Source organism: Heterodontus francisci, chromosome 34, assembly GCF_036365525.1.
Source record: "Heterodontus francisci isolate sHetFra1 chromosome 34, sHetFra1.hap1, whole genome shotgun sequence".
NCBI classification, from domain to species: Eukaryota; Metazoa; Chordata; class Chondrichthyes; order Heterodontiformes; family Heterodontidae; genus Heterodontus; species Heterodontus francisci.
The window spans coordinates 21,897,458-21,920,053 of NC_090404.1; the positions used below are offsets into that span (position 1 = coordinate 21,897,458).

Below are 22,596 nucleotides of genomic sequence, written 5' to 3' on the forward strand. Positions count from 1 at the left end.
TTCCTGTTCGCCAACCTGTCCTTTATCCAGGCTAATATGTTACCCCTGCATGATGTTTTCTTATCTTGTGTAGTAACCTTTGAGGTGGCGTCTTATCAAATGCCTTTTGGAAAGCTATGTACACCACAACTACAGGCTCCTTTTATCCACCTTGCTTGTTACTTCCTCGAGGAGCTCTAATAAATCAGTTCAACGGCATTTCCCTTTCACAGAACCATGTTCACTCTGTCTAATCCCATGCTCATTTTCTAAGTATCCTGCGATAACCTCCATAATAATCAACTCGAGTAATTTCCCCATGCTAGATGTTTGGCTAACTGGCCTATCGTTTCATACTTTCTGCCTCGCTCCCTTCTGGAATAAAGAAATTATATTTGCACTTTCCCAGTCCACTGCGATCTTCCAAAACATCAAGAATTTTGGAAGATTATAACCAAAGCCTCGACAATCTCTGCAGCCACTCCTTTTAAGAGCCTAGGAGGCAGGCCATCTGTTCTTGGGGTCTTTTCAGCCTTCAGGTCCAACATTTCTCCCAGCAGATTTTATCGATTGATGACGAAAGTTTTAATTTCCTACCTCCTTTTCACCTCTTGATTTTTAAGTTTCTTTGGCAGCTTTTCCAACTCTTCTACAGTGGAAACAGAGACGTAATTAATCACTTTTCTGTAAAAAAAGTTAATGCTTTTCAATGTCCTGCATCTTTCATTCCCACACCTGCATTTCACGTAAAGCTGGGTTTCGTGAATTCAGTGTGTTTGCGTCAAGCAGCGAATCACCTGGGAGCTGGAGGAGCAGAAGAAGCTGGAGAAAGAGCAGTGATAGAAGCAGAAGTAGATCTTACATGAATTTGCTTGAAATTGATGTGTACCAGTTGTATCTATTGATGTGTGACAACTGTGCATGCCGTGTGCTTTCACAGGAGCCACAGTGAGCAAGTTTGTGTGATTTGCAAATTGAAACTTGTCCGTCCGCGGCTTGTGTCACTGTTTCAGCTCAGTGTCCATTTCATGTTGTTATTGGCTGAACAAGACTTCTATATTGTGACTAAATATGCCGTTTTGTGCCTGAAACAAATCTGTGGGCAAAGTGTCCAAAAGCGAAAAATGGAAACAGTGTGGATGACTTAACCTGCAGGGATGCTTTGCAGCGTCCCTGGTGGTCTAGTGGTTAGGATTCGGCGCTCTCATCGCTGCGGCCCGGGTTCGATTCCCGGCCAGGGAAGCAACATTTCTTGTTTGTGACGGGAGCATTCACCAACATGTCTTCTCTGCTCCATTAAGGCAGACAATGTTCTGCACCTCTCCCAATGTCTGGGGAATGTGAAACACAATTGAAGCTCCAGGTTGCTGATTCTTCATTCGAGCTCAACAAGTCTCGGTTGGATCAGCTCCATAACAAGCACGGAGACACATCCCAGGGAATGCACGAAAACAAGTCAAGGTCTGTGCAAGGTTGCACCGCTCAACAATATACTCCCTGCACAGATGAAGATGCAGGAGAAGGGGACCGCATTTTCTCCCTGCTGTGCAAACCACCTCTAATTGCACCCCTGGTCAACCAATCACAGCTGCTCTATCAAACAAGCACACCAGGTGCAATGGTCTCTTTCTATAATTGAATGTTTCTCGACAGCAGTACATCGTCATGATCGGAACATGGGACTTAGGCCGGGTGGACTCTTTCTGTGACTTGAACATTCTTGGAGTAGAAGCCATTTGACCCTTCAAGATTGCTTCACAATTTGATCACTAGATGGCTGATCTGGTTGTGTCCCAACTCCACTTTCCTGTCTCACCTCCATAACCCTTCAGTCCCCTGCCTATCAAAAACTGATCTAACTAAGCCTTGAATAAATTCAAACATCCGGCCTCCCCTGCTTTATGGGGTAGCGAATTCCACAGACATTGAGAACACATAATCCTCTTTAACTCTGACTTGCAAAAAAATCTAGTCTTAAACTGTGCCCCATGGTATTAGTCTTCCCAAAAGAGGAAACATCCTCCCGATAACCACTCTATCAAGTGCTTTCAGGATCCTATATGTTTCAAAAAGATCACTTCACACTTTTTAAATTCCAATGAGTATAAAAAAGGCCATCATTCTCGGAATTAGTTGAGTCCACCTTCTCTGAAGTGCGTTTAATGCAATTACATCTTGCTTCAAATAAGGAAAGCGAAAATGTACACATTAATCCAGATGTGCTTTCACCAAGGCCCTGTACAGCTGCAGTAAAGCCTTGATACTTGTATACTTGATTCCTCTTACAAAAACCCCATTCCATTTGACTTCCTAATCACTTGCTGTACCTGCGTATTAATCGTTTGTGATTCATGAACCAGGACACCCACATCCCTTTGTAGAACCGAGCTCCTCAATCTCTCTCCATTTATATAGTATGCAGCTTTTCCATTCTTCCTGCCATAGTGGACGCATTGACTTTTCTCACATTTGGCAAAGTTCTCCACACTCACCTGACCATTCTATATCCGTTTGTAGACTCTTTAATTCCGCTTGTCTGTTTTCTTTCCACCTTGCTTACAGTCATTGGCAAATTTAGCTATCATAAATTCGGCTTTGGCAGCAAAGACATTGACATAAATTGCAAACAGTTGAGGTCCCAGCACTGATCCCTGTGACACTCCACAAGTGATAGCTTGCCAACCAGAAAACAATATTTTTTCTTTTTTGAACGACTGTTTCCTGTTCGCCAACCTGTCCTTTATCCAGGCTAATATGTTACCCCTGCATGATGTTTTCTTATCTTGTGTAGTAACCTTTGAGGTGGCGTCTTATCAAATGCCTTTTGGAAAGCTATGTACACCACAACTACAGGCTCCTTTTATCCACCTTGCTTGTTACTTCCTCGAGGAGCTCTAATAAATCAGTTAAACGGCATTTCCCTTTCACATAACCATGTTCACTCTGTCTAATCCCATGCTCATTTTCTAAGTATCCTGCGATAACCTCCATAATAATCAACTCGAGTAATTTCCCCATGCTAGATGTTTGGCTAACTGGCCTATCGTTTCCTACTTTCTGCCTCGCTCCCTTCTGGAATAAAGAAATTATATTTGCACTTTCCCAGTCCACTGCAATCTTCCAAAACATCAAGAATTTTGGAAGATTATAACCAAAGCCTCGACAATCTCTGCAGCCACTCCTTTTAAGAGCCTAGGAGGCAGGCCATCTGTTCTTGGGGTCTTTTCAGCCTTCAGGTCCAACATTTTTCCCAGCAGATTTTATCGATTGATGACGAAAGTTTTAATTTCCTACCTCCTTTTCACCTCTTGATTTTTAAGTTTCTTTGGCAGCTTTTCCAACTCTTCTACAGTGGAAACAGAGACGTAATTAATCACTTTTCTGTTTAAAAAATTAATGCTTTTCAATGTCCTGCATCTTTCATTCCCACACCTGCATTTCACGTAAAGCTGGGTTTCGTGAATTCAGTGTGTTTGCGTCAAGCAGCTAATCACCTGGGAGCTGGAGGAGCAGAAGAAGCTGGAGAAAGAGCAGTGATAGAAGCAGAAGTAGATCTTACATGAATTTGCTTGAAATTGATGTGTACCAGTTGTATCTATTGATGTGTGACAACTGTGCATGCCGTGTGCTTTCACAGGAGCCACAGTGAGCAAGTTTGTGTGATTTGTAAATTGAAACTTGTCCGTCCGCGGCTTGTGTCACTGTTTCAGCTCAGTGTCCATTTCATGTTGTTATTGGCTGAACAAGACTTCTATATTGTGACTAAATATGCCGTTTTGTGCCTGAAACAAATCTGTGGGCAAAGTGTCCAAAAGCGAAAAATGGAAACAGTGTGGATGACTTAACCTACAGGGATGCTTTGCAGCGTCCCTGGTGGTCTAGTGGTTAGGATTCGGCGCTCTCACCGCTGCGGCCCGGGTTCGATTCCCGGCCAGGGAAACAACATTTCTTGTTTGTGACGGGAGCATTCACCAACATGTCTTCTCTGCTCCATTAAGGCAGACAATGTTCTGCACCTCTCCCAATGTCTGGGGAATGTGAAACACAATTGAAGCTCCAGGTTGCTGATTCTTCATTCGAGCTCAACAAGTCTCGGTTGGATCAGCTCCACAACAAGCACGGAGACACATCCCAGGGAATGCACGAAAACAAGTCAAGGTCTGTGCAAGGTTGCACCGCTCAACAATATACTCCCTGCACAGATGAAGATGCAGGAGAAGGGGACCGCATTTTCTCCCTGCTGTGCAAACCACCTCTAATTGCACCCCTGGTCAACCAATCACAGCTGCTCTATCAAACAAGCACACCAGGTGCAATGGTCTCTTTCTATAATTGAATGTTTCTCGACAGCAGTACATCGTCATGATCGGAACATGGGACTTAGGCCGGGTGGACTCTTTCTGTGACTTGAACATTCTTGGAGTAGAAGCCATTTGACCCTTCAAGATTGCTTCACAATTTGATCACTAGATGGCTGATCTGGTTGTGTCCCAACTCCACTTTCCTGTCTCACCTCCATAACCCTTCAGTCCCCTGCCTATCAAAAACTGATCTAACTCAGCCTTGAATAAATTCAAACATCCGGCCTCCCCTGCTTTATGGGGTAGCGAATTCCACAGACATTGAGAACACATAATCCTCTTTAACTCTGACTTGCAAAAAAATCTAGTCTTAAACTGTGCCCCATGGTATTAGTCTTCCCAAAAGAGGAAACATCCTCCCGATAACCACTCTATCAAGTGCTTTCAGGATCCTATATGTTTCAAAAAGATCACTTCACACTTTTTAAACTCCAATGAGTATAAAAAAGGCCATCATTCTCGGAATTAGTTGAGTCCACCTTCTCTGAAGTGCGTTTAATGCAATTACATCTTGCTTCAAATAAGGAAAGCGAAAATGTACACATTAATCCAGATGTGCTTTCACCAAGGCCCTGTACAGCTGCAGTAAAGCCTTGATACTTGTATACTTGATTCCTCTTACAAAAACCCCATTCCATTTGACTTCCTAATCACTTGCTGTACCTGCGTATTAATCGTTTGTGATTCATGAACCAGGACACCCACATCCCTTTGTAGAACCGAGCTCCTCAATCTCTCTCCATTTATATAGTATGCAGCTTTTCCATTCTTCCTGCCATAGTGGACGCATTGACTTTTCTCACATTTGGCAAAGTTCTCCACACTCACCTGACCATTCTATATCCGCGATGCGACTCCAGGCAGCTGAGCGGGGCCGAGCGCAGCCTCAGCAGCACCAAGTCTCAGTGGTTCTCAGACCCGAATCGGAGACGCCGTGTCCGTGGGGGAAGGGAGGGGACACCATTAAAGTGATGGTGCAGCGCCTCATCCATCTTCGCCACCACTTTCTTGTTTCTTCTCCCGTTTCCACCGAGTCAGGAGGCCTGTTAGTTGATTGGTTGGTAAGTATGGTGGATTTGTTTCCCTTTCTCCAAAGCTAGGAAGTCAGTCCAGGGAGCTGGAAATTAAACATTCCAGTTTTCCTCGGAATAAGGGGCAGCTTTCCTAGATTTAAGTGACACCAACAGAAGGGAAGAAGCTGGTGATCTCTTTGGTTTAGTCGTGAGGTTTATTCGCATTAGTAAGGTTTATTAGCGAATAGATAGAGGAATGGTAGGGCTGCTCCAACCTCGACAGTGCACATCCTGTGCTATAGAAAACATAGAAAAATTATGTCACAGGAGGAGGCCATTCAGCCCATTGTGTCTGTGCCAGCTGAAAAAGGGGTATCCAGATTAATCTAGTTGTTACGACCTCCGAGAGATCGTCAACATGAAAATTACGATATGAACGCCTATTTAACGAATTACACAAGATTTCACGTTTTCAGTCTTATTATGACAACTGAAAAAAAGTCCCCAATTAAGTAAATAGAACTTTGTAAATGGCTGACACACCAAGTCACAATCAAAGTTATTTTCTTTACTTATTCAACACTTGAATATTTCACACCACACTGATATGTTACACAATCCTTTTTGATGATATAAATGTTTGTGGTTAAAAGCTCCAAATTGCTCCCAGTTGCAATGTGCTGGTTCTCCCAGACTTAAAAAAAAAATCACTATTTTCCTTTGCTCCCTTCTCCAAGCACCTCTGACCTAGACCTCCGTGGATAATGTGATTTCCGGTTATGCTGTGGGGCCTTTACACTTTCACAAACTTCGACTCTCAAAAAAAAACATTCACACTTCCGCAGCCTTTTACTGTGTATCTTCAGAGAGTGGGCGTTCTCTCTCTTTCTCTCTGCCACCGCTCAGTGCCTTCTCTTCCAGTTTCCCTTGAGGTCTCACTCTGATGGGTCCTCTTCTTATAGCCTGCTTGAGGCATATCCTGTGCTATGTGGGATCACCAGGATACTTCCCGTGTCCTGGATAACCATTTGTGCAGCAAGTGTCGTCAGTTGCAGCAGCTCGAGCCCTGGGTTTTGGAGCATGAACAGCAGCTGGTGTCACTGTGGCACTTCAGTGAGGTCGATAGCTTTGTGAATAGTATGTTTTTAGATGTGGTCACCATGCAGCTAAGTGTATGCAGGGACAGAAGCAATGGGTGGCCAACAGTCATGAAGAAATAGGTAGGTAGTGCAGGAGACCCCTGAGTGCATCTCACTCTCCAACCAGTATTCAGTTCTGAATACCGTTGAGAGTGATGGTTCATCTGGGGATTGCAGCCAGACACAAGTCCATGACACCATGGTTGGCTCAGCTGCACAGGGGGGCACAAAGAAGACTGGAAGAGCATTAGTGATAGGAGGTTTGAAAGTCAGGGGAATAGACAAGCATTTCTGCAAGCGCAGGTGTGAATCCAGGATGATGTGTTGCCTCCCTAATGCCAGGGTCGAGGATGTCACTGAGCTCCCTGAGGGGGAAGGGTGAACAGCCAGCAGTCGTATCCACATTGGTACCAACAACATAGGCAGAAAGAGGGATGTGGTCCTGCAGGCAAAATTGAGGGAGCTGGTAGTAAATTAGTAAGCAGGACCTCAAATGTAGGAACACTCCTGTGAAAAATCTTGGGCTATTTTTTACTATTTTAAAGGTGCTATATAAATACACATTGTTATTGACTGTGGGCAGAGATTCAGTTCCAGTCTGAGATGGAACCTCCTGGGTGCAGTCACATCAGGGAGAGGGTGTTCACCAGCTGAATGTGGAAATGGATTCACTCAGTCATCCCATTTACTGATCGACCAGCACAGTCACACTGGAGAGAGACTTCATGTCTGCAAAGGCATTTACTCAGTTTTCCCACCCGTCCAACCAACAACCACCCATTTATACTAATCCTACATTAATCCTATATTCCCTACCACACCCCCACCTTTCCTCAATTCTCCTACTCCCTACACTAGGGGCAATTTACACTGGCCAATTTATCTATCACCCTTCAAGTCTTTGGCTGTGGGAGGAAACCACAGCACCCAGCAGAAACCCATGCGGTCACAGGGAGAACTTGCAAACTCCACACAGGCAGTACCCAGAATTGAACCAGGGTCGCTGGAGCTGTGAGGCTGCGGTGCTAACCACTGTGCCATTCTGTTAACGTCCTAGCATTCAAAGTTCAAAGGATTTGATCCATAATCAGCACATTCGTACTGGAGAGAGACTGTTTAAATGTTCTGTGTGTGTGAAGCGATTCACTCATTCACTCCACATACTGACACACCACTGAGTTCACATGTGACTGGAGGGGTTGGATTCTGCTGTTATTGGCTGCTGTTTTGGGGTGTCATGCACTTGAGTTTCTGTATGATTTTCTTTTTCCTAATTTTATTGATTGGCCCTCTATCCCCAGTCTTTGCCCCATTACAGCAAAAACACGATTACATTTATTTGAGGCTACAATGGTGGGGCTTTTACCCAACATTCTCCACTGGAGAATGTTCCCTATTCACAGGAGACCCGTCAGCAGAGGCAGTGCCGAACAGGGTTTGGGGCAGGCGTGGGGCGAGTGATGGCACTGGAGCGAAGCTGGTAAGTCGCATTTGCAGTTGGTAAGCGGTGGAGGGAGTGATGAAGCTGATGGGTGGGTGGGGAGGCTTCTGTAGGCCTCAACACCCACAATAAGAAGCTCCCGCGCATTAACAGCCACAGTCTTTCTCGGGGGCAATGTGCAGCAGGGCGTATGGGTGGCCACCCTGGGCCTGGAAGCAGGAGGTGTTGTGAATATCTATCCTCGACTCAGAGTGATGGCTTTTGCAAACTCCTTATACATGGGCTTAGAAGGGGAGGATTTACACACAGCAAACTCTAACTGAGAAATAGAGTCATACAGTTATACAGGACAGAATCAGGCCATTCGGCCCATCGTGTCTGTGCTGGCCATCAAGCACCGAACTATTCTAGTCCCATTTTCCAGCACTTGGCCCGTAGCCTTGTATGCTATGGCGTTTCATGTGCTCATCCAAATGCTTCTTAAATGTTGTGAGGGTTCCTGCCTCTACCACCTCTTCAGGCAGTGTGTTCCAGATTCCAACCACCCTCTGGGTGAAAAACTTTTTCCTCAAATCCCCTCTAAACCTCCTGCCCCTTACCTTAAATCTATGCCCCCTGGTTAGTGACCCCTCCGCTAAGGGAAAAAGTCTCTTCCTATCTATGCCCCTCATAATTTTGGATATCTCAATCATGTCCCCCCTCATCCTTCTCTGCTCTTAAGGAAAACAATCCTAGCCTTTTCAGTCTCTCTTCATAACTGAAATGCTCCAGCCCAGGCAACATCCTGGTGAATCCCCTCTGCACCCTCTCCAGTGCAATCACATCCTTCCTATAGTGATGCCCAGAACTGTACACAGTACTTCAGCTGTGGCCTAACTAGCATTTTATACAGCTCCGTTATAACCTCCCTGCTCTTATATTCTATGCCTTGGCTAATAAAGGCAAGTATCCCATATTCCTTATCTACCTGCCCAGCCACCTTCAGGGATCTATGAACATGCACTCCAAGGTCCCTCTGTTCCCCTATACTTCTCAGTATCCTACCATTTTTTTTTTATAGAGATACAGCACTGAAACAGGCCCTTCGGCCCACCGAGTCTGTGCTGACCATCAACCACCCATTTATACTAATCCTACACTAATTCCATATTCCTACCACACCCCCACATTTCCCTACCACCTACCTATACTAGGAGCAATTGCTAATGGCCAATTTACCTATCAACCTGCAAGTCTTTGGCTTGTGGGAGGAAACCCACACAGACACAGGGAGAACTTGCAAACTCCACACAGGCAGTACCCAGAATTGAACCCGGGTCACTGGAGCTGTGAGGCTGCGGTGCTAACCACTGCGCCACTGTGTATTCCCTTGCCTTGTTACCTGTCCGCATATACATTACCTCACACTTCTCCAGATTGAATTCCATTTACCACTGTTCTGCCCACCTGACTAGTCCATTGATATCTTCCTGCAGTCTACAGCTTTCTTCTTCATTATCAACCACACGGTCAATTATTGTATCATCTGCAAACTTCTTAATCAAGCCACCTACGTTCAAGTTCAAATCATTGATATGCACCACAAAAAGTAAGGGACTGAGTACTGATCCCAACAGAACCCTACTGGAAACAGCCTCCAGTCAGATAAACACCATGGACCACTACCCTTTGCTTCCTGCCTCTGAGCTAATTTTGGCTCCAACTTGCCACTTTGTGTTGGATACCGTGGGCTTTCACTTTCATGACCAGTCGGCCTTTTGGGACCTTATCAATTGCCTTGGTTACAGTTTAGCCCCACTCTCCTAATCTCCAGCCCCTCAGTGTGGAGGGAGGTGGTTAAGTTGTTGGATCTTCTCCTGGACCTGCTCTTGAGCCTGGGTAAAACATCACCCACTCCACAAGCCCTTTCAGCGACCTCCTCTCCCTCACCACACTCACCCCAAATCTACCCAGGTTTGTATCTGTCTTGTATATTTAAACACTTGGTTCTCACCTTCTCCATTTCTCTCTCTCCCTCTCACTCAGGCCGAGAAGCAATGTGTAGGTCCAGGGTGTGCAGGGACCATGTTGGGGTTGTGGGGTGTCACTCTGGCTGCTGCCCTGTCTTCTATGGTCTTGTCTGTGCCGGGGTGGCCTTCTGAAACCAGTGGACACCTCAGGACACACAGTGTCTCGTGGACACTGGTAGCAGTGTTCTGGTTTAGTTGGGAAGGTTCCCTTTGCTTCTGTTGCAATTTGTTGTTTATTTTGGCTTCTTTTAGTTTGAATGCATAGGAACTAGAACTGTCTGTTCTGAATTTCTAACTTGCACTGACATTGATGACTTTTCTAAACTCCTTTACAGGGTATTAGAGGGGGAGGATTTACTGATGGCAAATTCAAACCAAATATCACATCAAGATCTGAAAGAGTCACTCGATTCATCAGGACCTGAATATCATTGTCTTTGAATGTGGAAGGAAAAAGATTGTCTGTTCTGTCCATGGGAAAAGATTTGAATCATCAGTGTGACTGAAAATGCACCGAGACACACACACCCGAGTGAGAGTGTTCCAGTGCACTGACTGTAGAAAGAACTTTAACCAATTACACAGCCTGAAAAAACATTGAACCATTCACGGCGGGGTAAAAACGTACACGTGTTCTGTGTGTGGATGAGACTTCAACTGATTATCCAACCTGGAGAGACATAATGACACCCACACCATGGAGAAACCGTGGAAATGTGGGGACTGTGGGAAGGGATTCAATTACCCATCAAGGCTGGATAGTCATCAACGCAGTCACACTGGGGAGAGGCCATTCACCTGCTCAGAATGTGGGAAGGGATTCACCACTTTGTCCCATCTGCGGACACACCAGCAAGCTCACACTGGGGAAAGGCCATTCATCTGCTTCGAGTGTGAGAACAGATTTCCTGATTCATCCACCCTGCTGATTCACCAGCGAGTTCACACTGGGGAGAGGCCATTCACCTGCTCAGAGTGTGGGAAGGGATTCACTCAGTCATCCAACCTGCTGACACACCAGCGAGTTCACACTGGGGAGAGGCCATTCACCTGCTCAGATTGTGGGAAGGGATTCACTACTTCATCCAACCTGCTGGCACACCAGCGGCTTCACACTGGGGAGAGGCCGTTCACCTGCTCAGAGTGTGGGAAGAGATTCACTACTTCATCCAACCTGCTGGCACACCAGCGAGTTCACAGTGGGGACTGACCATTCACCTGCTCCAAGTGTGGGAAGGGATTCAATACTTCATCTGTGCTGCTGACACACCAGCGAGTTCACACTGGGGACTGGCCATTCTCCTGCTCCGAGTGTGGGAAGGGATTTATTCACTCATCCCACCTGCTGAGACACCAACGAGTTCACACTGTGGAGAGGCCATTCACCTGCTTAAAGTGTGGGAAAGGATTCATTACTTCATCCCACCTGCTGACACACCGAGTTCACACTGGGGAGAGGCCATTCACCTGTCCAGATTGTGGGAAGGGATTCACTCAGTCATCCCACCTGCTGAAACACCAGCGAATTCATGAGTAACCCGGGGATGAGAGGTTTCTGCCACGTGGTGGATTTCCGACATTGGGATTTCAGAAATCCACCATTGGCTTCTCCCTTTCCAATATTTTTTTCATGCCGAACGACGACAAAGCTGTTTTTAAGTCATCTTTATTTTTTTATTTTCTTACGCCTCGGTGGAAATGAACTTGACCAGGAAAGCAAGTGGGTGGAACTGCATACTCCTTCACAATTTCAGTGTGTCAGTCTTCTGTAAAAGGCTAAAAAGGAGGTGTGTGTAGACACAGACCAGTCATGGGGAAGGTGTTATTTTTGATGATTAAAGAGGCTATAGCTGGGCACTTAGAAAAACTCAAAGTTAACGGGAATAGTCAGCATGGTTTTGTGAAAGGGAAATCATGTTTAACCAATTTACTGGAGTTCTTTGAAGGACTGTGGATAAAGGAGAGCCCATTGACACACTGTACTTGGATTTCCAGATGGCATTTGACAAGGTGCCACATAAAAGGTTATTGCACAAAGTAGAAACTCATGGTATAGCAGGTAACATGATAGCATGAATAGATGATTGGCTGGCTGGAAGAACACAGTATGCATAAATGGGTCCTTTTCTGAGTGGCAGGACATGACGAGTGGAGGTCTGCCAGGATCTATGCTGGGTTCTGCACTTTTTACAATTTATATCAATGACTTAGGAGTGCTGGCAGGGTAGCTAAATTTGCTGATGACACAAAGATAGGTAGGAAAGAATGTTGTGAAGAGGACATAAGCAGGTTGCAGACCGATATAGATAGGTTGAATGAGTGGGTAAAATCTGGCAGTTGGAATATAATGTGGGAAATGTGAAGTTGTTCACTTTAGCAAGAATAAAAAAAAAGCATTATTTAAACGGAGAATGGCTGCAGAACTCTGAGGTGCAGAGGGATCTAGGAATTCCAGTGCATGAATCACAAAAAGGAATAAAGAAAGCTAATGGAATGCGATCCCTCATTATGAGAAGAATTGAAAATAAAAGTAAGAATGTTATGCTTCTGTTATACAGGGCATTGGTGAGACCACATCTCTGAATACTGTGTGCAGTTTTGGTCTCCTTATTTAAGGAGGATGTAAATGTGTTGGAGGTGGCTCAGAGGAGGTTTACTAGATTGATACCTGGAATGAGTGGGTTGTTTTGATAAAAGGTTGGACAGACTGGGCTTGTTTTCACTGGAGTTTAGAAGAGTGAGGGGAGGCTTGATTGAAGTTTATAAGATCCTGAACAGTCTTGACAAGGTTGATGTGGAAAGGATGTTTCCTCTTGTGGGTGAGACCAGAACTAAGGGGGCACTGTTTTAAAATTAGGGGTCACCCGTTTAGGACAGAGACAAGTAGAAATTTTGTCTCTGCAGGTTGTGCAATTTGGAACTCTCTGCTTCAGAAGGTGGTGGAGGCGGGGGTCATTGAATACTTTTAAGGCGGAGGTCGATAGATTCTTGTTAGGTAAGGGAATCAAAGGTTATCGGGGGTAGATGGGAGTGTGGAATTCGAGACAGAAACAGATTAGCCATGATCTTATTAATGGCGGAGCAGGCTAGAGTGGCCGAATGGCCGACTTCTGCTCCTAATTCATATGTTTGTATGTGTGACCAATCCCCAATGTTTGTTTTTGCTTTCATGGGATATCTTAACAGAGCCCACCTGAGAACTGACACAGCTCATTTGACATGGCTTAAAATTAATGGTGCAGGATCAGTAGCTGGCAAGTCGCTGGTCTGCAGCAAAAACATTGGTCTCTCAATAGGAATTTGAAACTTGCTTCCATTTACACAGCAGTGTGTGTCTGAAGTAATTTCTGAAAACCCTGCACAAACTGGTTACTGAATGTGAATATCCTGCAGTGAGCATGAGCTGTATAAACTGAATATATCCTGTACTTTGCAGCAACTGAAGTGATCTGGAATTTCCACTTATCGGTTTGCTCAGGTATATGGCTGAATTCCATTCATTGTTCATCTCCACTTTCACTGTCTGCTGCCCCAGTCACACTGTAAACCTGGGCTGTCCAACATATAGCTCGGGGGCCAGGATCCAGCCTGCCAAAGGTTTCCATCCATCCCTCGAGTGTAAACTGTGCCCAGGGCCGTTCCTCATCCCCATCAGGGGTCCGTGAGTGGAGATGAGAAATTTCCCTTTGTCATCTTCTTGCCGACCAGCTTTTTAAATAAATTGCAGGGTTTCACAGCTGACAGATCCTGACATCAGGAACAGCAGTTTCTGAACTTGGGACAGATTTAGGATTTTTTAAAAGTCTGCTGGAAAACCCTGAAACTCTCCCAAGTTCAGAAACTGCTGTTCCCTATGTCAGGATTTGTCAGCTGTGAAACTGACTTGCGATTTAAGAAAAACTGAACAACCATCTGCTGAGCGTTCCTGTTCTCTGCAACTGTCCTTTGAGAGGGGAGGGGGGATGCAAAGAGATAGAGGAGGGTAAAGAGAGAGAGGGGGACAGACAATGAGGGGGGGACAGAGAGAGCGAGGGGGGGATAGCGAAGGGGGCACAGACAGAGAGTGATCAAGATCACTCCCGACAGAATGACATCTATCCATAATACTCTGCATCACTACAAAATGTGTCCGGGCAATCAGTGACTACTTGGGCAGGCACAAAAATGCCAGGTATCCCACTAAATCAGTGTCCAACATGGTGACCAGAAAGTAAGTCAATAAATTAGGCTTTTCATTTAAAACTTCTTCACAAACCTGCACTTTTGTTGTTTTGTTGAATAGTAAGATAAATTTTAATGCCTTTATCTTTCCAAAATTGTCTCATCGGCCCCCCATGTAAGGCAAAAATTGTAATGTGCCCCCCACCCATGTGAAAAAGCTGGACAACCCTGCTGGAAACCTTGAGCCAGTGTGAAGCTGTCTTTTGCACCATAGTGATGCAAGGCAAGGAGTATAACTCTGGCCATCTTTCTTCAATGTGTGGTTTGGCATTGCTTAAGATTATCTGGAACAGACTGTCCTGCACCACAAGTGCTGTGCATTGGCTACAGTGCAACTATCCTGTGAGCTCTCTGCAGTTACTGTAAATGGTCACTGGGATTCTGAAACTGATGGCACAATACTTTGTACATATATGAATATGTATATACAGAGTGCTGCCTTTCTCCAAGCCAACACAATAGTTATGATTTTCAGCTCACCTTGCTGTTAAATGCAGCTGCCACCTCCTACTATCCAGTTAGCTAATACAGAATGGCTAGGAAAATTGGACAACATGCTTTTGTACTTAGATGCAGAAGAACAAGACCTAAAAAGGTTACTCACAGATTTAAATGAGTCTTTAGGGATAAGCCAGGATATACAACCTTGGCAACACGTGGTGTGGATGTCGGGGAATCCATTCCTTCACAACAGCATCCTTACCGCTTACAGTCATAGAGTTATACAGTACAGAAATAGGCCATTCGGCCCACCATGTCTGCACAGGCCATCAAGCACCTATCTATTCTAATCTGATTTTCCAGCACTTGGCCCGTAGCCTTGTATGCTATGGCATTTCAAGTGCTCACCTAAATATTTCTTAAATGCTGTGAGGGTTCCTGCTCTAGCAGCCCCTCAGGTAGTATGTTTGAGATTCCAATCACCCTCTGGGTGAAAACATTTTTCCTCAAATCCCCTTTAAACCTCCTGCACCTTACCTTAAATCTATGCCCCCTGGTTCTTGATCCCTCTGCTAAGGGAAAAGGTTTCTTCCTATCTACCCCATCTGTGCCCCTCATAATTTTGTACACCTCAATCATGTCCCCCCTCAGCCTTCTCTGCTCCACGGAAAACAACCTTAGTCTATCCAGTCTCTCTTCATAGCTGAAATGCTGCAACCCAGGCAACATCCTGGTGAATCTCCTCTGCACCCTCTCCAGTGCAATCACATCCTTCCTATTAGTGTGGTAACCAGAAATGTACACAGTACTCCAGCTGTGGCCTAACTAGCATTTTATACAACTCCATCATAACCTCCCTGCTCTCATATTCTATGCCTTGGCTAATAAAGGCAAATATCTCATAACCACCTCAACTACCTGTGCTGCTGCCTTCAGTGATCTATGGACAAGTATACCAAGGTCCCTCTGACCCTCTGTACTTCCTAGGGTCCTACCATCCATTGTATATTCCCTTGCCTTGTTAGTCCTCCCAAAACCTCATACTTCTCAGGATTAAATTCCATTTGTCACAGCTCCACCAATCTTACCAGCCCATCTATATTGTCTTGTAATCTAAGGCTTTCCTCCTCACTATTTACGACACCACCAATTTTCAAGTCACCTGTGAACTTACTGATCATACCTGCTATACTCACATCTAAATCATTAATGTATACTACAAACAGCAAGGATTCCAGCACCAATCCCTGTGTTACACCACTAGTCACAGGCTTCCACTCGCAAAAACCCTCAACCATCACCCTCTGCCTCCTGCCACCAAGCCAATTTTGGATCCAATTTGCCAAATTGCCCTGGATCCCATGGGTTATTATCTTTTTGACCAGTCTCCCATGCAGGACCTTAACAAAAGCCTTACTGAAGTCCAAGTAGACTACATCAACTGCTTTACCCTCATCTGCACACCTAATCATCTCAAAAAATTCAATCAAAGTTGTTAGGCGTGATCTCCCGCTGATAAAGCTATGCTGACTATCCTTGATTAATCCCTGCCTCTCCAAGTGGAGATTAAGTCCAGACAAACAGGCCCAAGTAAAAGCAGAAATCCAATACATCCTGGAAAACAATTTGAATCTAGTCAAAGCAGTTGGAGTTCACCAATAGCATTAGTGCCGAAACCTGATGGGTCAACCCGAATTTGCATAGACTACAGAAAAGTCAATGCTGTAATGAAGGCAGACTCCTACCCAATTCATTGCTTTGACGACTGTATTGACAGAGTGGATGGTGCCAGGTTTCTTACAAACATAGGTTTGTTAAAGGGATACTGGCAAGTTCCTTTGACACCTCGAGCTAAAGAAACATCACTTCTGTCACACCGTTGGTCTTTATTAGTGCCAGGTGATACCACCCAGGTTAATGGATACGAAAATCCCCTCAGAGGCTATTGAACTCAATTGTGGCCAGTGTTCCTAACTGTACTGTTCACCTTGCTGAGGTACTGGCCTATAGGGACAATTGGAAGGAACACATGAAACAACTGGGAGACTATGTTTGGAAGGTTGCAATTCACTGATGGGAACAACCTTTGTAGAAAAATTGAAAAACCAAAATATCAATGTTTAGATGGAGTTTATTGCTATAGCCTTATCACTTGAAAATTGTACACATTTCAGGAAAATAAACAATGTTATCATAGATGCTTTATCACGAATTTAACTTCATTGAGTTACATGAGTAACCGTGGTACAAAGAAAACTTATGTTAACTGCCAGTAGAGTAAATGAGGGGCAGTTGTATACTAATATCTTGGACTTCTGTGTGTTTCAAAAAAAAACTGAAGAAAGGATTTTGCTCAGTGAAAGGCACCTGCAAAAATAATTGGAATTCCTGCAATATTTTGAAAGTAAGTTCACAATAAGAGTTAAACTTCATAGGTGTTTTGAAAGGAAGTTAAACTTGTAAAAGGACAAGAAAGCCAGCAGTTTCACTGAAGCTATAGGGGTTTGACCTTACTTCAGAGCAGCTTTTGAACCGGGGGAGACACTGTCTGGACATGTGGAGCAGGTGGCCGAAGTGGTGAGGCCAGGAGTGAGTGGCAGGGGCGGGGTACTGTTGGGGCAAATGGAGGCGGTGATTGCAGCCATTGAGGGTGAGGCAAAGCTCAGATGTCATTACATCCGGCGTCATCGTATGGTGGTGTCAGTACGCACGTGCACAGATTGATACCGACAAGCTGGCAAACAGTCAGGCCCACTGATGATGCCGGCGATCATGCTGCACAAGCTCTGCATTGTCAGGAGACACTCCAAAATTGTAATGTGGCCCCCTCATGTGAAAAGGTTGGACGCTCTGGATCTAGTGTAATGATGAGGTGTTAGTTGTGGCTCAGCGCTGATATTCTCATCTCTGTGTCAGTGGGTTGTGGATTCAAATCCATATCCAGAAACTTCAGTATAAAATCTAGGCTGATATTCCACTGCAATACTGAGGGGGTGCTGCACTGTCAGAGGTCCCATCTTTTAGATAACATCTTCAACTGAAGGGTATAAAAGATCCATTGCTGTTATTCTGAAAAGCAGGAGAGATCTCCCCAGAGTTTTGGACAATACTTATCCCTCAATCAACTCACTGAAACAGTTTATCTGGGAATTATTGCGCTGTTGTCTCTGGGATCTTGCCGTCTTCAAATTAGTTGCTGAATTTCCTGCATTACAACAGTGACTACACTTCAGATGAATTTAATTGGGACGTCCTGATGTTATGAAAGGTGCTACAAAAATGCAAGTCTTCCTTTAACAGAGGAAAAAAGGCCCAAAATTGGAACAGTTGATAACAGGAATTCAATTAGTCACCTCTTATCTTGGAGAGAAAAATTACTCAGCACAGTGTGTGTTGGAAACAAAGCTGATTTATTTGACATTTATCCAGAATACTAAACTCCAGCCCAGAATAACAAACTATAGCCCAGTTTTAAGGGTTACTTACAGCAGCAGAAACGAACCCCAATTGTCAGAATTAACATTGCTCAGTCCTGGATGTGACTAATGGTAGCAGTAACACCAGAATCCAGTCCTTACAGTCACTTGTGAACTCGCCGGTGTCTCAGCAAGTGGGACGAATGAGTGAATCCCTTACCATGCTCAGAGCAGGTGAACGGCCTCTCCCCAGTGTGAACTCAGTTTTGTTTCAGCAGGTGGGATGACCAAGTGAATCCCTTCCCACACTCAGAGCAGGTGAACGGCCTCTCCCCAGTCCATGTGCGTGTTGGTGTGTCAGCAGACTCTTTTTCCTTTTAAAGCTCTTCTCACAGTCAGAACATTGAAAAGGTTTGTTGTCTGAGTGAACAGGTTGGTGTGACAGAAAGTGGGATAACTGAATGAATCCCTTCCCACACGCGGAGCAGGTGAACGGCCTTTCCCCAGTGTGAACAGACTGGTGCACCCGCAGGTTGGTTAAATGAGTGAATCCCTTCCCACACACACAGCAGGTGAACGGCCTCTCCCCAGTGTGAGTGGTTTGGTGTTGCATCAGGTGTCTTCTGCTTTTAAAGCTTTTCTCACAATCAGAACATTTAAAAGGTCTAATATCAGAGTGAACAAGTTTGTGTGCCAGCAAGTGGGATAACTGAGCAAATGCCTTCCCACACACAGAGCAAGTGAACGGCCTCTCCCCGGTGTGAATTCGTTGGTGTGTCAGCAGAGCCTTTTTACTTTTAAAGCTCTTCTCGCAGTCAGAACATTTAAAAGGTCTCTTCTTACTGTGAACCCGCTGGTGTGTCAGCAGGTTGGATGACTGAGTGAATCCCTTCCCACACACGGAGCAGGCGAACGGTCTCTCCCCAATGTGAGTGCGTTGGTGTGTCAGAAGATCATTGCTGCATTTAAAGCTTTTCTCACAGTCAGAACATTTAAATGGTCTCTGATCAGCGTGAACTCGTTGGTGTTGCTGCAGATTGAATGACCGAGTGAATCCCTTCCCACACTGGGAGCAGGTGAACGGCCTCTCCCCAGTGTGGGTGCGTTGGTGTGTCAGCAGATCCTTTTCGCTTTTAAAGCTCTTCTTACATTCAGAACATACAAAACATCTCTTGTTAGAGTGAACAAGTTGGTGTCTCAGGAGATGGTGCAAATGAGTGAATCCCTTCCCACACACTGAGCAGGAGAAGGGCCTCTCCCCAGTGTGACTGCGTCGATGGGTTTCCAGTAGGGACGGGTAATTAAATCCCTTCCCACAGTCCCGACATTTCCACGGTTTCTCCATGGCGCAGGTGTCCTTGGGACTCTCCAGGTTGGATGATCAGTCGAAGCCTCATCTACACACAGAACACGTGTATGGTTTCTCCCCACTCTGAATGGTGTGATGTTTTTTCAGGCTGTGTAACTGGTTAAAGCTCTTTCCACAGTCAGTGCATTGGAACACTCTCACTCGGGTTTGTGTGTCTCGGTGCTTTTCCAGTCACACTGATGTTTCAAATCTTTTCCTGCAGATAGAACAGACAAACATTTCTCCTTCCATATTCAAGGCCGATGACATTCCAAGTCCTGATGAATCAAGTGACTCTATTAGAACTTGACGTGATATTTGGTTTGAATTTCACATCTGTAAACCCTCTCCTGCTAATACCCTGTAAAACGAATTTACAAAAGGCATCACTGTCAGTACAAGATAGAAATTCAGAACAGACTATTTTAGTTTCTACGGAACATTCTTTCCTCTCTTGCTCCCGCAAACATGTGGTCAAATCAAACTGAAAGACGTCAAAATCAGCAAAGTCCCTACAAATGTAAAGAGAATCTTCCACACTGAACCAGAATGTTCCAGGACACACTCTATACCCTGAGGTGCCGTCCAGTCATGGAAGGTACCAACCATACCAGTGGACACTGCATGAATCACTCCAGGGTCATCCAGGCATGGGCAAGACCACTGAAGAGTGACCCCCACCCATCCTGGACCTGCATATTGCCATTTCAACCAGGTTTAACAGCAGGTCCAGAAGTTCCTCTGACTTACACACCCCGCTGCGCACCAAGTGACCAACGATTACCAGTATGGGGATAAACTGTAACTGAAAGCTGAAGAGCAGCTCCACAGAATCTGTAACGTCTCACACTGAATATTTTCATGGCCCATGGACTCCCCTAGACTGCAAAAATGACATGAAGCCTGGGAGTGGGTGAAGTTGCTTAAAACCCTGTTGTCCAGGTTACTCCCTCTCCCGGGCCCGAGGACCCGGTTGGGAACAGAGAGCCTCAAACCCGGCCCACTCCCTGTGCCTTCACCAAGATGGCCGCGCACGCGCCCTGAGCGCCCGCCCTGCCCAAGATGGCGGCCAGCCCCCCACGGGCCTGTGGCCTCTTATCCGAGGCCTCAGGCCGACCCCGGTTGTTTTTGAAGCTTTGCAACCCACCCACGGCTCCAATTCCTCCCCTGCGCCCACAATCTCCTCCCGCCTTAGTCGGTCAGTCTGGTTTTTGTTCCTGGATATTCCCTTCAATTGCGGAACTTAGTCCCTCCTTTTAATTTATTATTAGTTTCAAACAGGGCCTGTCACCGGGAGAAGCCGCACAGCTGCCGCCCCGCTCGGTGCAAACGCGGGACCTGGAGCTTCTTATTGGAGGCTTGCGGCCTACACTGGGTGTTTCTGAAGCCTCCCCGCCGACTCCATTCCTCCCCTCGACTCTCACCCGCTGCAAAAGCATCTCCAGCACCCGCACTGCACTGAACACAGTGACATGCGCATGCTCCAGATATAGGACAGCACTGCGACTGCGCGCTTGGCTCCGGTAGCGTGAATAGGGTACATTCACAGCCGCGGTGAATGCTGGGTAATAGACGGCTCTTTGCAACTGCTGATTAGAAAATAGAGAATGATTTTCTGCAATCAAACTACTCACATAGAAACCCAAGAGCATGGACGCTCTTAAATTATATAAGAGCAAAATACTGCGGATGCTGGAAATCTGAAATAAAAACAAGAAATGCTGGAAATACTCAGCAGGTCTGGCAGCATCTTTGGGGAGAGAAGCAGAGTTAACGTTTCGGGTCAGTGATCCTTCTTCGGACGCTCTTCAATTGTTGAGTCCTCGATGTGACTAATAACAGCTTTGGATAAACTCGCCTGATAGGGAGTGCAATGAAAACTTCCCAGACAGATTCTATGAGAGATTGAGTAGATTTGTCATCTTTTCACTGGAGTTTGGAAGAATTCGAGCTGATCTCATTGAAACATCTAAAATTCTAAAGAAGCTTGATAGGGTAGATGCTGTGAAGATAAAACAAAGAACAAAGAACAAAGAAAATTACAGCACAGGAACAGGCCCTTCGGCCCTCCAAGCCTGCGCCGATCCAGATCCTCTCTCTAAACATGTCGCCTATTTTCTAAGATTCTGTATCTCTTTTCTTCCTGCCCATTCATGTATCTGTCTAGATACATCTTAAAAGACTCCATCGTGCCCGCATCTACCACCTCCGCTGGCAATGCGTTCCAGGTGCCCACCACCCTCTGCGTAAAGAACTTTCCACGCATATCCCCCCTAAACTTTTCCCCTTTCAATTTGAACTCGTGTCCTCTAGTAATTGAAACACCCACTCTGGGAAAAAGCCTCTTGCTATCCACCCTGTCTATACCTCTCATGATTTTGTACACCTCAATCAGGTCCCCCCTCAACCTCCGTCTTTCTAATGAAAATAATCCTAATCTACTCAACCTCTCTTCATAGCTAGCGCCCTCCATACCAGGCAACATCCTGGTGAACCTCCTCTGCACCCTCTCCAAAGCATCCACATCCTTTTGATAATGTGGCGACCAGAACTGTACGCAGTATTCCAAATGTGGCCGAACCAAAGTCCTATACAACTGTAACATGACCTGCCAACTCTTGTACTCAATGCCCCGTCCGATGAAGGAAAGCATGCCGTATGCCTTCTTGACCACTCTATTTACCTGCGTTGCCACCTTCAGGGAACAGTGGACCTGAACACCCAAATCTCTCTGGACATCAATTTTCCCCAGGACTTTTCCATTTACTGTATAGTTCACTCTTGAATTGGATCTTCCAAAATGCATCACCTCGCATTTGCCCTGATTGAATTCCATCTGCCATTTCTCTGCCCAACTCTCCAATCTATCTATATTCTGCTGTATTCTCTGACAGTCCCCTTCACTATCTGCTACTCCACCAATCTTAGTGTCGTCTGCAAATTTGCTAATCAGTCCACCTATACTTTCCTCCAAATCATTAATGTATATCACAAACAACAGTGGTCCCAGCACGGATCCCTGTGGAACACCACTGGTCACACGTCACACTGGTCACACGTCTCCATCTTGCTGGAGATTCTAGAACTCGGAGGTCACAGACTCAGAACAAGACTTCAGTTATTTAGGACTGAGATGAGCAAAATTATAGATCATGGAATAAAAGGGACAGTAGCAACATGGATGTGGGATTGGCTGAGTGACAGGAAATAGAGAGTAATGGATGTTTT

The 22,596-nt window shown here is 45.4% G+C and overlaps 1 protein-coding gene, 2 non-coding genes and 1 pseudogene across 8 annotated transcripts; 3 read left to right on the top strand and 1 right to left on the bottom strand.

Annotated features, from left to right (window-relative positions):
- Positions 1 to 1,149: 1,149 nt before the first annotated feature.
- Positions 1,150 to 1,221, top strand: trnae-cuc (transfer RNA glutamic acid (anticodon CUC)). The gene has a single exon. It is a non-coding gene; the product is annotated as a tRNA-Glu (tRNA).
- A 2,625-nt stretch (positions 1,222 to 3,846) lies between these two features.
- Positions 3,847 to 3,918, top strand: trnae-cuc (transfer RNA glutamic acid (anticodon CUC)). The gene has a single exon. It is a non-coding gene; the product is annotated as a tRNA-Glu (tRNA).
- Positions 3,919 to 10,639: 6,721 nt separating this feature from the next.
- On the top strand, positions 10,640 to 11,479 carry LOC137348717 (zinc finger protein 774-like; annotated as a pseudogene).
- A 6,518-nt stretch (positions 11,480 to 17,997) lies between these two features.
- Positions 17,998 to 20,863, bottom strand: LOC137349197 (zinc finger protein ZFP2-like). Of its 6 annotated transcripts, none has more exons than XM_068014626.1 (2): positions 20,793 to 20,863; positions 17,998 to 19,729 (listed from the first exon to the last, which is right to left on the bottom strand). In XM_068014626.1, the coding sequence occupies exon 2, from the start codon at positions 19,363 to 19,365 to the stop codon at positions 18,292 to 18,294; it is 1,074 nt and encodes a 357-aa protein (XP_067870727.1). In that variant the 5' UTR covers positions 19,366 to 19,729; positions 20,793 to 20,863; the 3' UTR covers positions 17,998 to 18,291. The 6 variants fall into 6 exon arrangements, with proteins under 6 accessions (XP_067870727.1, XP_067870730.1, XP_067870731.1 ...); XM_068014629.1 differs by having other exon boundaries at positions 17,998 to 19,585; positions 20,793 to 20,849; XM_068014630.1 differs by lacking the exon at positions 20,793 to 20,863 and adding an exon at positions 20,660 to 20,783 and having other exon boundaries at positions 17,998 to 19,585.
- Between the last annotated feature and the right edge of the window lie 1,733 nt (positions 20,864 to 22,596).

What these genes read in the sequence shown, in the direction of transcription:
- LOC137349197 (XM_068014626.1), bottom strand. Translation starts at nt 19,365, where the DNA reads ATGGAGAAACCGTGGAAATGTCGGGACTGTGGGAAGGGATTTAATTAC.